This window comes from Globicephala melas, chromosome 8 (assembly GCF_963455315.2).
Source record: "Globicephala melas chromosome 8, mGloMel1.2, whole genome shotgun sequence".
NCBI classification, from domain to species: Eukaryota; Metazoa; Chordata; class Mammalia; order Artiodactyla; family Delphinidae; genus Globicephala; species Globicephala melas.
Window position 1 is genome coordinate 62,675,075 of NC_083321.1, and position 13,919 is coordinate 62,688,993.

Genomic DNA, 13,919 nt, shown 5'->3' on the forward strand with positions numbered 1-13,919 from the left:
AGGCTGCAGAGCATCTATGGTCTCTGCCAACACTACGTGCCGGAAGTTCTTCCCTCCCACCATTGGGACAACCACTTTAGAAATCCGTGTGGCATTATTTGTTAAAATCTGCATTTCTCATAACCCAGTCATCTACTCCTAGTTATATACATATCAGAAATGAGTACATATGTGCATCAAAAATTGTGTTCAAGAATGTCTGCAGCAACATTATTCCTAATGGCTCCAAATGGAAACAACTCACATCCCCTCAACAGAGGAATGGATAAATAGTGCCATAGTCACACAAAGGAATAACATGCAACATTGAAAATGAACAAATTGCTACTGCAGAAACCACGGAGAAATCTCACAACGTTTAGTGACAGAGCCACACACAGAAGAATACATACTGTATGATTCCAAAAGTTCAAACACAGGTAAAACTAATTTATAGTATTTGTTGGAATAATGCCTGGTGGGGGAATGAAGTGCGTCTCTGTGGTACTGATGGAGTTCTATTTCTTGATCTGGATGGGGTTTACATGGGTGTGTTTGCTTTGTGATACTTCATTATCAGCAGAGGAGAGAGTATGAAAACAATGCTACAGGATGAGATTGGTTAAGTGTAAAAGGAAGGGGGAAAAAATGACTGTAATGAAAAAAAAAAGTCAACTCCCTCCCCAAACCTCCTGCCCTCCATTTCCTATGAGGGGAGCCTAGGAAAAATCAAACCCGAGAAACAAATTCCAGCTCACACTCAAACCCTCAAACAGACCCAGAGATTCAGAAGTCCATCACTTGGGGCAAAAGGTTTTCCCAGATTTTGTCCAAGGTGATTACAAAAGCGACCAAGTCTCTTCTCTGCTCAGGGTAAGAGGGTAAGGAAAAAACAAAGTTTAAAAACATTAAGTTACTTCCCAATCTCTTCCCGGGATCACCCGGGCCACCTGGGACCCGACCCGATCCACCTAAGGGGGCGGGGCCGAGGCCCTACTCTGACTCCCTGGCAACGGAGCAAGCCGTTGTCGCGTCCTAGCAACACGTTCCTCCCTCCCCTTGACTGGCCTGCCCTCCCTTGGTCCCCCTACCTACCTCACCACTCCGGCATACACTCTCACTTGGTGGTCCCGAGGGCTTGGATTTGCACTTTCTGATTCAAGCGCCAGACAGCTCTCTGAGTTCCTGTAGTGGGAGCCTTTCCGGGAGAGCCAGAGTGGGGGAGGGACGGCGAGAAAAAAAAGTTTAAGAAAGAAAGTAAAATCAAGATTTGGTCATTTTTATTTTTAAGACACATCCAAATTTCCCAGGAGAGTGGGAAAATCACGTTTGTGTAAACTCCATATAAAGAAGGAAGAAAAGAGACACTCTGAAGACCCAGCCGACTGGGGACTGGAGATTTTGGACACCATCGTCCCTTCCCTGCAGGACCTAGGCAGGCACATGATGCACACGCTGCCCTCGCTGAGCAAGGAGGGTAAGCGACATGGGGCAGGGGGCCCTGGGAATGAACCTTTACCTGCTTGGGGGTCAAGGCAGAGACCTTCTTCCCTATCCCTTGTCTCTGGCAGGCCTTGAGTGGCCGTGTGGCCTTGGCAGCCTCACGCTGGACGTCCAAATACACTTTCTTTATTGACTTCTTTAATGAGAGAAAGGGGCCAGCTGAGGGTTTTTATAAATTTATTTATTTTACTTTTGGCTGCCTTGGGTCTTCGTTGCTGACAGCGGGCTTTCTTTAGTTGTGGTGAGTGGGGCTACTCTTCCTTGCCGTGCATGGGCTTCTCATTGCAGTGGCTTCTTTTCTTGCGGAGCACAGGCTCTAGGTGCACAGGCTTCAGTAGTTGTGGCTGGCGGGCTCTAGAGCGCAGGCTCAGTAGTTGTGGTGCACGGGCTTAGTTACTCTGTGGCATGTGGGATCTTCTGGGACCAGGGCTCAAACCGGTGTCCCCTGCATTGGCAGGCAGATTCTTAACCACTGCACCACCAGGGAAGCCCCAGCTGAGGGTCTTTGATTAAACAAGATAATGTATACACAGGACTTAGCTCACGGACTAGCACAGAGTAAGTGCTCAATAAACGTTAGCTAAAACAACCACCCCAAAGGGCTCCTTCTCAGAATTCATGCAAAGACAAGGCTACTTTTGTTGCTAGTGGTATCTTGGGGTTGTGTTAAGAAAGTGAGATAAAAGAAAAAAACAAAAAAAACTGGGTGTTTGGAAGAAGACCCGACATCTTCTCATAGAAAACTTACTAGGCTTGGTTAAAAACATAGTTTCTTAAAAAAGTGACCCTAAAGTGACACTGAGATCTGTCTGCAAGCAACAGGAGCCCTTGGGAAGAAAGGTGCTCCAGAAATGCAAGCTATTATTGCTATTAAGTCATTGTAACTTAGGGATGATGCCTAGGCTTTAACCAAACGATCTTAGGAGACAAAATAAATAGGAGTACATGCCTCTTCTTTCTCTTTCCCCTTCATCACTCCTATTTTTCCTGTTAATTCTAAAAGAAGTGTTTAAAATAATGGCTTTATGGATTTTTAAATATTTTCCATATTTGTAAATTTATATATAATTTCTTCAGTTCAAGTATTTTGAGAACTTACTATGTGCTGGGCACTAGAGGACTGATGTTGAGCAAAACCTTGGAATTTACAATCTAATGGGGAAGATACACATTAACCAAGTAGTCACAGAAATAAATATAAATTTACATTTAGTCAGTGCTACTAAGGAGGTGCATGGTACAATGAGAACTTTAAATGAGGGTGAGGATGGAGGTGTGTGTCAAGATTTGCTGAAGAAGGGAAGATTTGAGCTGAGATGTGAAGAATGAGTTGGAATTGTTATGAAACCAACTTGGGTCTATTTGCCCAATGTGCAGCAAAGTCAATCTACTGACACCAGGTTGTGGTGAAGGAAAGTATAGCCTTTATTGCAGGGCCAAGCAAGGAGAATGGGAAGCTCATGCTCAAAAGAAACGAATTCCTCGTTGGCTTTCAGGGAAGGGTTTTTAAAGACAGTGTGAGGGAGAGGGTTGCAGGGTGCATGCTCAGCTCGTGTATGATTCTATGCTTCATTGATGTTGAGGTAACAGGGTGATGTTTCGGGAATATCAGTCACCAACCTTCTAATTCCAACCTGTCTGGGATCTACATGCTTGTGGTCTGTATGCAGTTAACTTCCTCCACCTGGTGGGGCTTTTAGTATCTGCAGAACAACTCAAGGATATGGCTCAGGACATTATCTTTAGCCCTTGAAGAGGAACTGAAAGTTCTTGACTTTGCTTTGTGGCTAAACTCTTTTTTTTTTAAAATTTATTTATTTTTGACTGCATTGGGTCTTCGTTGCAGTGCGCGGACTTCTCATTGTTGTGGCTTCTCTTGTTGAGGAGCACGGGCTCTAGGCACACGGGCTTCAGTAGCTGTGGCTCGTGGGCTCTAGAGCACAGGCTCAGTAGTTGTGGCACACGGACTTAGTTGCTCCGTGGCATGTGGGATCTTCCTGGACCAGGCTCGAACCATGCCCCCTGCATTGGCAGGCGGATTCTTAACCACTGCGCCACCAGGGAAGCCCTATGGCTAAACTCTTATTATTTTGTCTTGCTTGACTGTTTTCCTTCGTTTTTGCATTTTCTCACTTCTCTGATTAAATTTGCTCTTTGGAACTCGGGGAAGGCCTAGGAGGCTAAAGCTTTCCTACAAGCAATAGGCAGGGGACACAGAGGGTGGGGGCTTTGTCGCTGGGAAGGCCCCACAGCGTCCTGCTAGGTTTCAGAATTTAGTAGGTGAAATGGATCAGTTGAATAGGGAGTGGAGGGGAGGGGAGAGTGTTCTTGGCAGAGAGAATAGCAAGAGCAAAAGCTCTGGAGGGAGGGAGCATGGTGTGATTGAGGAGCTGAAAGAAGGTCAACATGCTCTGTAGCGCTATAGCTGCACTAGGGAATGTGTTCGTAAAGGAGGCTGGAGGGAAATGGAGGGGTCAGGTTAGGCATGGCCTCATAAGTCATGTTAAGGATGTTGGCTTTTATGTTCAGCCTGAGGGAAAGCTGTTAAGTGTTTTGAGTGGAGCTAAAGGAGGAGCTGAATGACATGGTCAAATTTGCATTTTGAGAAGACTGGTCTGGTGGCAATGTGGAGAATGAATTGGAGGGTAAAGAATGCCTATAACAGTAACCTAAGTGGGAATGAGTCATCTGAATTCACTCTTGGTTTGAATTGGTAACAGTAAAAATGGAGAGAAGTGGGCAGACTGAAAGGCTATTTGGAGAAAAACTACAAATTATAGTGATGGCCTGGATATAGAGGTGACAGAGAAGGGGAGTTTCAGGGATGCCTTCTGAGTCCCCAGCTTATGTAACTGAGTAAATGATGGGACCATTTGTTGAGATTGAAACCCTGGGAAAAGGACAACATTTAAGGGAAGGAAAAATCCAAGTTAAAGTGTCTTTGTGAGATATCCAAGAAGGCATTTGGGTACACAGGTCTGCAACCTCAAAAGACCAGAGGGTGTCTGGGCTTCTAAGTAAACATTTGGGGTCATCTGCATATTGGTGGTCGTTAAAGCCCTGGGCATAGATGTGACTGCTTAGGCAGAAAGTATAGAGTGAAAAGGGAAGGCGGCTTGGGGTTGTGTCTTGAGAAACTCCAACATTTAACATCTCCTGGGTTGAGGAAGGTAAGCTTGCAAAGGAGACTGAGAAGAAATACCTAGAGAGGTAAGAAGAAAACCCAGGAGAGAGTAGTGTCTCACAAAAGCCAAAAGGACAGGGGCTTAAAGGAGGAGGGAGTGGTCAGAGAGGTGAACAATTAAACAAGTCCGTTGAATTTATTGACAAGGAGACCATTGGTGATTTCAGCAAGACCTTTATTGATTGAATGACAGAAGCAAAAGTCAAATGACTATTTACTTAACTTTCACAAATGACCCACTGTAAAGGAGATGAAGATAAACTCCCAGTATCAGCAAAACACACAAATTAATTTTTCATCATTGTGTGTGTTAAGGCCTGCTGCTTTCATATGTTTCACCAAAGTTTAATATTAGGTAGTTATAGTACTTAGAGGGTACCATCATCATTTTACAGATGTGAACTGGTTGAAACTATTGAAGACTACATAGCCAGCAATCCATGAAGGCAGGAAGGCTGTAGGTCTTCAGACACACAGCACACTGGTGTTTCCACTGTACTGTGCTCTGGGAATACGTTTCCTTGTCCAAATCACTCTGTAATAATTTGCTGTGTTTGTATATCAGTATTTTAATTTTAGAAGATGTTTTATAAAGTCAGGGGGCTTGTCTTTTCATATTAATATCTATTTCAAGTATATATTATTCTATAATTTACATAATGGGCACTTGGCCCTTTTTTTATAATGATTATATATAAGGTACAGTATTCCTGCTTGGAATACACTTGGCACTGTCTTTAAAAATATGGTTTTGAATGCACAAAATGTTTAGAATTTGAAGTCAGATGAAGGTTGAATTGAATATAGAAGGTATGTTCAGGGATTATTTCTTGTGATTCTTGGTATTTCAGTATTTGATTAAAATAAATAATAACCTCAGCTTTCCTAAAAAGCATATTCTTTAATTTGCTTTTTAGACTGGATTAAAATTATTTTTCTTTTGAGATTTAGTGATACCTTTTCTGACACTTTGGGATATAGAAAACATCAAAGTTAGAAATCACAGTCTGTAAGATTTCCAAATCTATTCCATTTGAATTGCAGGAGTCTAAAACTTTCTAAAGGAAATCTTGTACATGTTTTCCTTTTCCTTCAGTGAAAACTATCAGATTTCAGTTTAGAATAATAACTCTGCTCTTATATGACTTTGCCTATTAGATTTTATAGAGTAAAAGGACACAGGGGACTTGAATGTATCATTCAAATGAGGAAAGACAGTCTTCAAATTTCTAATTAAGCTCAGTCAAGTCTTTCCACTAGGGTTTGGTTGCAAGCTATCTAGTTTCTCCTGGCCCTAATTAAATCATTTCCTTCGGTTAGATTGTTTTCCTGAAATTTGAGCTTCATATCATGAGTCTAGGTGAAAGGCTTCACAGTTTTGCTTTGAAAAGTCTCCATGTACGTCTGGATATTGGGATTCTGTATCATTAGTGAATTAATAATATTTTTAGTCATGATGAAAATTTGAACTCAGAAAACAGTTGGGACTGTTTGAAATCCCTTCTTAGTTCTTAGCAGCCAGCAGTAGAATCCTTTTGTCTGCGGGGGAGAGGAGCAGTGGGAAATGCAGTAGGATGGGATGGAATAGAAGAAATACCTGATTATCGTAAACTGTATATCCGTGGTTTGGAGTGAAGGGCAGAATCTTGGCATTTGGCTCACTGTAGCATGCAGCCCTAGTTTTCTTGGTGACTGAGTAAGTTTCCATCACCCAACTTGTTCCTAGATGCTCATAAGAGTCACTGCTACTTCTTGTTGCCTAACCTGCTCTTTCTCTGGCATATTAAAAATATTTATAACCCTGATATACTGGATTAAAAGACTGCAATTTTCTGCTGTAGGTAGTGGTTTGTACCATTAGGGAAAACAGTTATACCAATAAATCCAGCAGTTTCTAAAATGGGGAAAGAATTGGTTTTTGTCCCCAACTGCATCTATGACCTGAGGTGGCAACCTGGTAAATGCCACTGTTCTTGATCCTTTACTTTGAGAATTAAAACATAACACTCTTTTCATTTGTCAAGAGTTCATCAATGAAACGTATCTGTAATAAACTCCTGACTAGGTTTGGAATGGAAATGTCAATACAGACATAGTTTTCTATATTTATGAATATTAGTTATAACTAGAGTATACCTTCATATCATACATTAACACTTGAGTTATTGGCAACTACTTATTTTTCTACCACAGTTTTTTGGGAACACAGCTCAGAACAAGAAAAGAAGCCTAGAAGGCCTCCCTTTGACCATTCAAAAGCAGAAAGTGCAAAGTACTAGTAGCAGAAAGAAGCAACAGCTGGAGGCCAACAGTGACAAATGAGAGTGAAAAGCAGAGTCAAGAATTTAGCCAAAATAGAAGTACAGAAACAGTTAGTGTACAGACAACAGCCTTTCATGCCTTAGTGGCCCCTGGCCGTCTTCCTGTGTTATAGAATGGTGCAAGAATGAATGTTCATGTTAATCAGATACTAGAGTAGACCCTTAGAGGTTTGTTGAATGGGTCATTAATAAAAGGCTATATTATACTTGGTTAACTCTATTTATAGAATAAAGGGAAAGGAGTGACAGATTTCCCTTTATTCTAGGAAGATTTTCTTCAGAAATTTCTTCTTCTTCCCCTCCCCCTCCTCCCTTCCTCCCTTTCCCCCATCCTCTTCCTCCGCCTCCTTCACATTTTGGGAACTTAAAGGGGTAGCTTTACTTACCAGGAAAATTAACTTTGGAGAATGACCTTATTTTCTGTTAATTCTAAATTAACTAGAAATTACTGTTATTGTATTCTGCATTTACATTTTTTATTTTATTTATTTATTTTTTTGCGGTACGCGGGCCTCTCACTGTTGTGGCCTCTCCCGTTGCGGAGCACAGGCTCCGGACGCGCAGGCTCAGCGGCCATGGCTCACGGGCCCAGCCGCTCCGCGGCATGTGGGATCTTCCCGGACCGGGGCACGAACCCGTGTCCCCTGCATCGGCAGGCGGACTCTCAACCACTGCGCCAACAGGCAAGCCCCCTATATTTTAATTTATTAGCACTAAGATACTATTACAGGGGTGCTCTCATAAATTATTTTTTGTTTCCTTTGAATTTCAGAAGTCTCTACCATTTGGGGGAATGTGTCAGAATTTGTGGAACGGCAGCTATCCCTACACAAGGTAGGATTTATACTTTAATTTTAATGTAGGAGGTCAAAGAACCTTTCCTCCTTTGTCTCATGTAGTTTTGCTGGGAGAAGGATAGCAGACTTTAGAGCCACTCAGTTTAACTTGCAGTTTGGGGTTTTTTTTTTGCGGTACGCGGGCCTCTCACTGTTGTGGCCTCTCCCATTGCGGAGCACAGGCTCCGGACGCGCAGGCTCAGCGGCCATGGCTCACGGGCCCAGCCGCTCCGCGGCATGTGGGATCTTCCCAGACCGGGGCACGAACCCGTGTCCCCTGCATCGGCAGGCAGACTCTCAACCACTGCGCCACCAGGGAAACCCCAGTTTGGGGATTTTATGATGCTCACACTTAGGACTTGTGGGTAGTAGATTTAACAAACATGGATTTCACCCTTAGGTAATGAATTTGAAAGTTCTGCTCCCTTGGTGATAGGAAGTGTATCGCTGGTCAGCCCAGGTGCATGTAGACGAAGTAGGTGAATTCTGTTCATCTGTGATCTGATAGTTCCTGGCGTGGCTATAGAAGGATATGATGCTTTTTGTTTTGCCTCTTTGCAGGGGATGGATTTTAATTGAAATATAAGAAGGCAGTCAGGAACTGAACTCAACTTGCCAAAAGTGAGAAACTTTGCCCAGGGCTGGGCTATTTCCTCCCATCAAGTCTTAAGTTTGGATACCAAAGAACTGATCGGAGATTTGGGGAGTTTGGAGGGAGCTGGAATGTTGTGAAAGTTTTATACCCTGCTCAGAGGTCCCAATATGACAGCTCTTGAGCTGAATTCATCCTTGAAACCTATTTTATTTGGTCTGATGATTTGAATTAGTCCTGAGCACTTAAAATTGGAAGAGTTTATACAAAGTTTTGTATTTATTTTCTCAAAAAATCAGCAGATTAACGATACCAGTTTTCCTTCCCTACATGTGACACTCGGCTGGAGCTGACAAGGGGCTTTCCCCTTTAGATGAGACATGCACTCCTTAGCCATCACATTCTCTGGCTTGATACCTTCACTCTGTTGCATTCTTTCTTTGCTCCTGTAGGCATTTGAGTTTGTAACCCTTGATGTATGATATTTCCAGGGAGACAGAGACCCAGTGTGAGAGCCAGGAGTGTTTGCTTCTACCCTTAGCCGAGATCACCACACTGCAGCATGTGTCTTGGATGTTTTGTGTTGTCTGATTTTAAGTGAGGGACATAAAACCTAAAAGAATGAGAAAGCAGAGATTCTCATGACCCCTTGAATCCCCCTCTGATGGCAAGGAATTAAAATTTAAAATGTCACACAATTTAGGACAAGAGTAATCTTAGATATAGATTAAAAGCAGCTATGGCATCCATACAGGTTTTCTTAGTCCTCATAGCCTTTGAATGATATGGAGATGAAGGATCAGAAACGCATCGTGGATTGATACATTTTATACTTATTTGAAAACTTAGAGTCATAAAATACTAAAGCTGTAAGGAATCATAAAGATCATTGAATTTTAAGGCTCACGCCTTAAAATTTTCTTCATGTTTTTTGGGATAACAATGCTAAGGATTATTTTTCTTTACATTTACAGTGAATTCTCTTTGTTGTTTTTTTTCCCCTTCTTTGTCTGCTCAGGGAGTTCAGATTCCAGGACTTGGAACTTTCACTTTCACGAGACAAAAACTGGAGGTGGGAAACAACAAGTTTATTCTAATTCAGAGGCCCATATTTATCATGGTGGAGAAGTTAGTACAGACCCATGGACTCAGACAAAACAAAGTATATACTCCTGGTAAATATATTTCATTTTTAAGACTTTCCCAGAAGGTGACCAGCCCGGGGATAAAAATGAAAGGGCAAAGCTTGCCCAGTTGCTGCTTTATTGGTTTCTGATTTGAGGAGCTCTCTTTTCACGTGGTACATTTGGCAGAGCGAGCGGCCAAGGTAGGAAATTATATACAGTCTTCCTGCGGGCCATTTTAAACCTCAGTAGCTTAAAACCTGATGTGACATCAAAGCAGATTTATATAAAAGCGACATCACCAAGTCATACAGATTTTTATTCATATTTCAGATCCTAAGAAATTAAAAGTGGTTATAAAGAAGAGAAAGTTAGTTAGGGTCACAGGTTGGAAGAATCGCAGTTAATATCAGCTAGGAAAAGATTACTGTGTTTCTATTGTATATAATCTAAATTATTAAAATTTAAAAGTTATTAGAAGCTTAATAATTCCGTAAAGACTTAATACCGTATATACCTCTCACACCCTAAAATCTTCCTTCTTTCTTCCCTTCCTTGTTCCCTCCCTCCTTCCCTCCCTCCCTTCCCTCCTTCCTTCCTTCCTTCCTTCCTTCCTTCCTTCCTTCCTTCCACAAATATTTACTGAGGGCCAGCTATGTGTCAGGCTTGTTCCAGGTGCTAGAGACATAGTGGGAGACATGATGCCTGCCACAGGATGCTTGAATTCCAGCTTTAATGTGTGGCTTTGTGACACCTGCCCTGGTTACTTAGAGGCCTTTGGGGGCTTCCTTCCTAATTTCTGGTTGTATTCCTTTTGATCTTCCTTATCATGCCCTTGTGCATCAGACTCATATATGGATGAAGAGAGATCGTCTATCCCCAATGCCAATAGGTGAAAAGGCTGAAACTTTCCTTTATGTTAACAACCCTGAAGGTTAATTTTCAGAGTAACTTTCCACCAAAAAATGATATATTGGAAAAACAAACAAACACCAATAAACTATACTTAGAATTCATTATGCATATATTCTGTATGGTGAGTTTGACGGATTTTCCAGCCTATTTTTTAACCTAGAATTTTATGACAGAAGAAATATAATATCCTAATTCATCAAAAACCTACCAAATGAAGTGAAAATAAAGCCATTATTTTTTGCAAAAACATTTGTGCCTTAGAACAGGGCTTATTTTGCATCTTGGATTTTGTAGTGTGGTCCAAAAAAGTACTTTAGATTTATAATTAATTTTTTCAGGAGGTGGGGGAAATTTCAGAATTAAACATGTATGATTGAACTCATTCATAAGAACAAAGACAGTTTAGCTTTTTTTTTTTGGCCATGCTGCACGGCTTGTGGGATCTTAGTTCCCCGACCAGGGATAGAACCCGGGCCCTTGGCAGTGAAAGCACGTAGTCCTAACCACTGGACCGCCAGGGAATTCCCAACAGTTTAGCTTTGGGGTGACGATTCTTCATCATTAATTAGGTAACTAATCAAACATTGTACAGTGATTCTTAAAGATTATTAAGACATGGTCCTTGCTTTGAAGAGCTCAGCATGTAGCATGGTAGATAAATATATAAGAAAATGATGCAACATGATTAAGTCCTGTAAAAGCAACATTGATCAGAACTGGATCATTGAGCAGAACTGGATCAATGCCACGGGAGCCCAGAAGGGAGGATGCCTTACTCTGCTTGGGGAGATTTAGGAGGATGACATGCCAGGAGGTCTTAAAGGATGATAAGATTTTGCTGACAGTGGAAGGCATTTCAGGAACAGTATGAACAATTCAAGCAGAAGGGAAAGAGTGAAGCCTGTTAAGGGAATAACAGGTGCTTCTGTGTGGCCAGGGCATTTGACTGTGGAGGCAAGTAGAGGGAAGTAAGAGGTTTGTAAGTGTGAAATTGTGAGGAGCCTTATATGGTTTGATAAGGACTATGGAATTCATCCTCTAGGCACTTAGGAGCCACTGACTTTTTTTTTTTTAATTTTTTTTTTTTGCTGTACGCAGACCTCTCACTGTTGTGGCCTCTCCCGTTGCGGAGCACAGGCTCTGGACGCGCAGGCTCAGCGGCCATGGCTCATGGGCCCAGCCGCTCCGCGGCATGTGGGATCTTCCCGGACCGGGGCACAAACCCATGTCCCCTGCATCGGCAGGCGGACTCTCAACCACTGCGCCAGCAGGGAAGCCCCGACATTTTTTGAGCAGGGGATTATCTGTACTGGTCCAGTTTTTAGTTTAGGAAGGTAGCTCTTTTAAGTAAAGTAGTTTGGTAAAATATGTGAAAGCCTGAATGAAGGCAGTGGCAATCAGGAGGAAGATGAGGGAATCTACTCATGAGATATTTCAGATGTAGAACTGGTGGGATTTGGTTACCAGTGGACAGTGGTGGGTAGCAAGAGGAAGGAAGGTATTTAGGATGACTCAGATTTCTCAGAGAATAGATGGATACTCATGCCATTAACTGCCATAGGGAATGAAGGGGAAAGGCAGGCTGTGGTGGCAGATAAAGTTTGCTTTTGGACGTGTTGAATTTGAGATTCCTGTCAGGATGTTTTGTTTGTTTGTTTGTTTGTTGTGGTGGTATGTGGGCCTCTCACTGTTGTGGCCTCTCCCGTTGCGGAGCACAGGCTCCGAACGCGCAGGCTCATCGGCCATGGCTCACGGGCCCAGCCGCTCTGCGGCATATGGGATCTTCCTGGACTGAGGCAGGAACCCGTGTCCCCTGCATCGGCAGGCGGACTCTCAACCACTGCGCCACCAGGGAAGCCCTCCTGTCAGGATGTTTAGGTATAGATAATTTCAGAGGTCAGGAGAGGGCTGGAGACTAGAGGTCAGGATTAGGATAAATTTACCTAGGAGACAATATAAAGTAAGAAGAGGAGACCGACAAAGACAAAATCCTAAGATGGTGTTAAAACAAACACCATCTTATAAGAAGCAGAAGGGGAAGGAAGCCAGCAAAAGAGACCAAGGAGGAGGAAATTGGAGAGCCAAGAGTGGTGCCATAGATACAAGAGAAAAGCGAGGGTATAGCCCCCAGAAGTTACAGAGAAGCCATGAGAATGAGATTTGCAGCGTCTCTGCTGGCTTGTCCGTCGTGAGATGACAGCATCCTTATATAAATGGGCTGGAAGACAGACTGCAGATAGGCGTTGGGCAAATGGGAGGGGAGAATCTAGGGGGAGATGGTATAGAATCACCATTAAATTGAGCAGGAGGCTGTGGGCTGATATAGGGAAACTTGTGTACTGCAGAGCTGGTAATTCTCATCATCCAGCAGCAGTAGACATTGGAAAGGCTCTAAATTAATGTTTTGCCGAGTGAACGTTTACAATGTCCCTATCTTCTCTCTGTCCTGGTCCTCTATCAGTGGACCTTGTCTACTGTCTCTCTTTCAATTTATCATCTTTCCTATTTTCCCTCTTTTCTGACTTGTGGACTGTGCATAGCTCCTATATCTGTTCTAGTTGAATAGACTCTGTGCTTACTTTCATGCTAGATATAACCATATTCCCCTGCACTGCCATTTATGGCCTCATTAGAGAGGAAAAGCTGTCTGCAAGTCACTCAGACTGATACCCTCTGATAAGACCCACTTTTGTTTGAAAGGTGACTTCTAGTGGAGATAACTATCTTTTCAAAACACTTAATGTTTGTAGATATTTATAATCATTTTTAAATGTTATGATAACTGGAGAAGAGAGGCAAATATTGCTGCAGCGTGTCCTGAAAGGGGACTGAAAACTTCAGAAAACCCTCTGATGAAGAGGAACAGTTAGTTATAAATATGTCTCCAAGAGAAAATAAAAATCTTGTCTGGAGTATTGCTTAGGAAGCTATTTGTTCTTATTTTGAGCAAAAAACATTCTACTTTTAGGGAAAATTGTATTGATTAATATCTATTAATAGGGTGCAACTAAAGGCTTCACATGGACAGTTCTATTTTTGAGTATTAACTGAGAATCAGATAATTATTTGTGAGTGTGTATATGTCCTTGTTGTAATTTCCACTTCTTTCCCCTCACCCCAACTGTCTTTTTCTCCTCTAGGTGATATCCCAGTTGTTCCACTTAATTTTGTCATGATATCCCTAGAGGGTCCATTTAACAGAGATACGGTGGAAAGATGTGTGAAGGAGACGTCGCTTTTTTTATCACGATCCATTTCCACCAAACAAAACGTGGAGTTTACATTCAAAGGAATTGGGGTCCTTGTGATCAGAGGTGGCAATGTGAAGATGAGATTTTATAAGAACTTCCTTTTTACAATGGATGGAAGTGGGGCTTTGGCGAAAGCCCTAGCAAATGTAAATTAATATTTTCCTTCTCCTAACCCCTTTCCTGATTGTAGCTCTGAATCATCTGTAAATGGGTC

At 42.3% G+C, this 13,919-nt stretch overlaps 1 protein-coding gene across 1 annotated transcript in view; it reads left to right on the forward strand.

The window, feature by feature from the left end:
* Nucleotides 1-325: 325 nt before the first annotated feature.
* Nucleotides 326-13,919, forward strand: part of CCDC81 (coiled-coil domain containing 81) — a 38,028-nt gene continuing 24,434 nt past the window's right edge. The window contains exons 1-5 of the mRNA XM_060304343.1: nt 326-419; nt 1,271-1,456; nt 7,760-7,821; nt 9,434-9,590; nt 13,595-13,851. Of these exons, the coding sequence (XP_060160326.1) occupies nt 1,423-1,456; nt 7,760-7,821; nt 9,434-9,590; nt 13,595-13,851 (510 nt within the window). The 5' untranslated portion in view covers nt 326-419; nt 1,271-1,422. The remainder of the gene's footprint in view (nt 420-1,270; nt 1,457-7,759; nt 7,822-9,433; nt 9,591-13,594; nt 13,852-13,919) is intronic.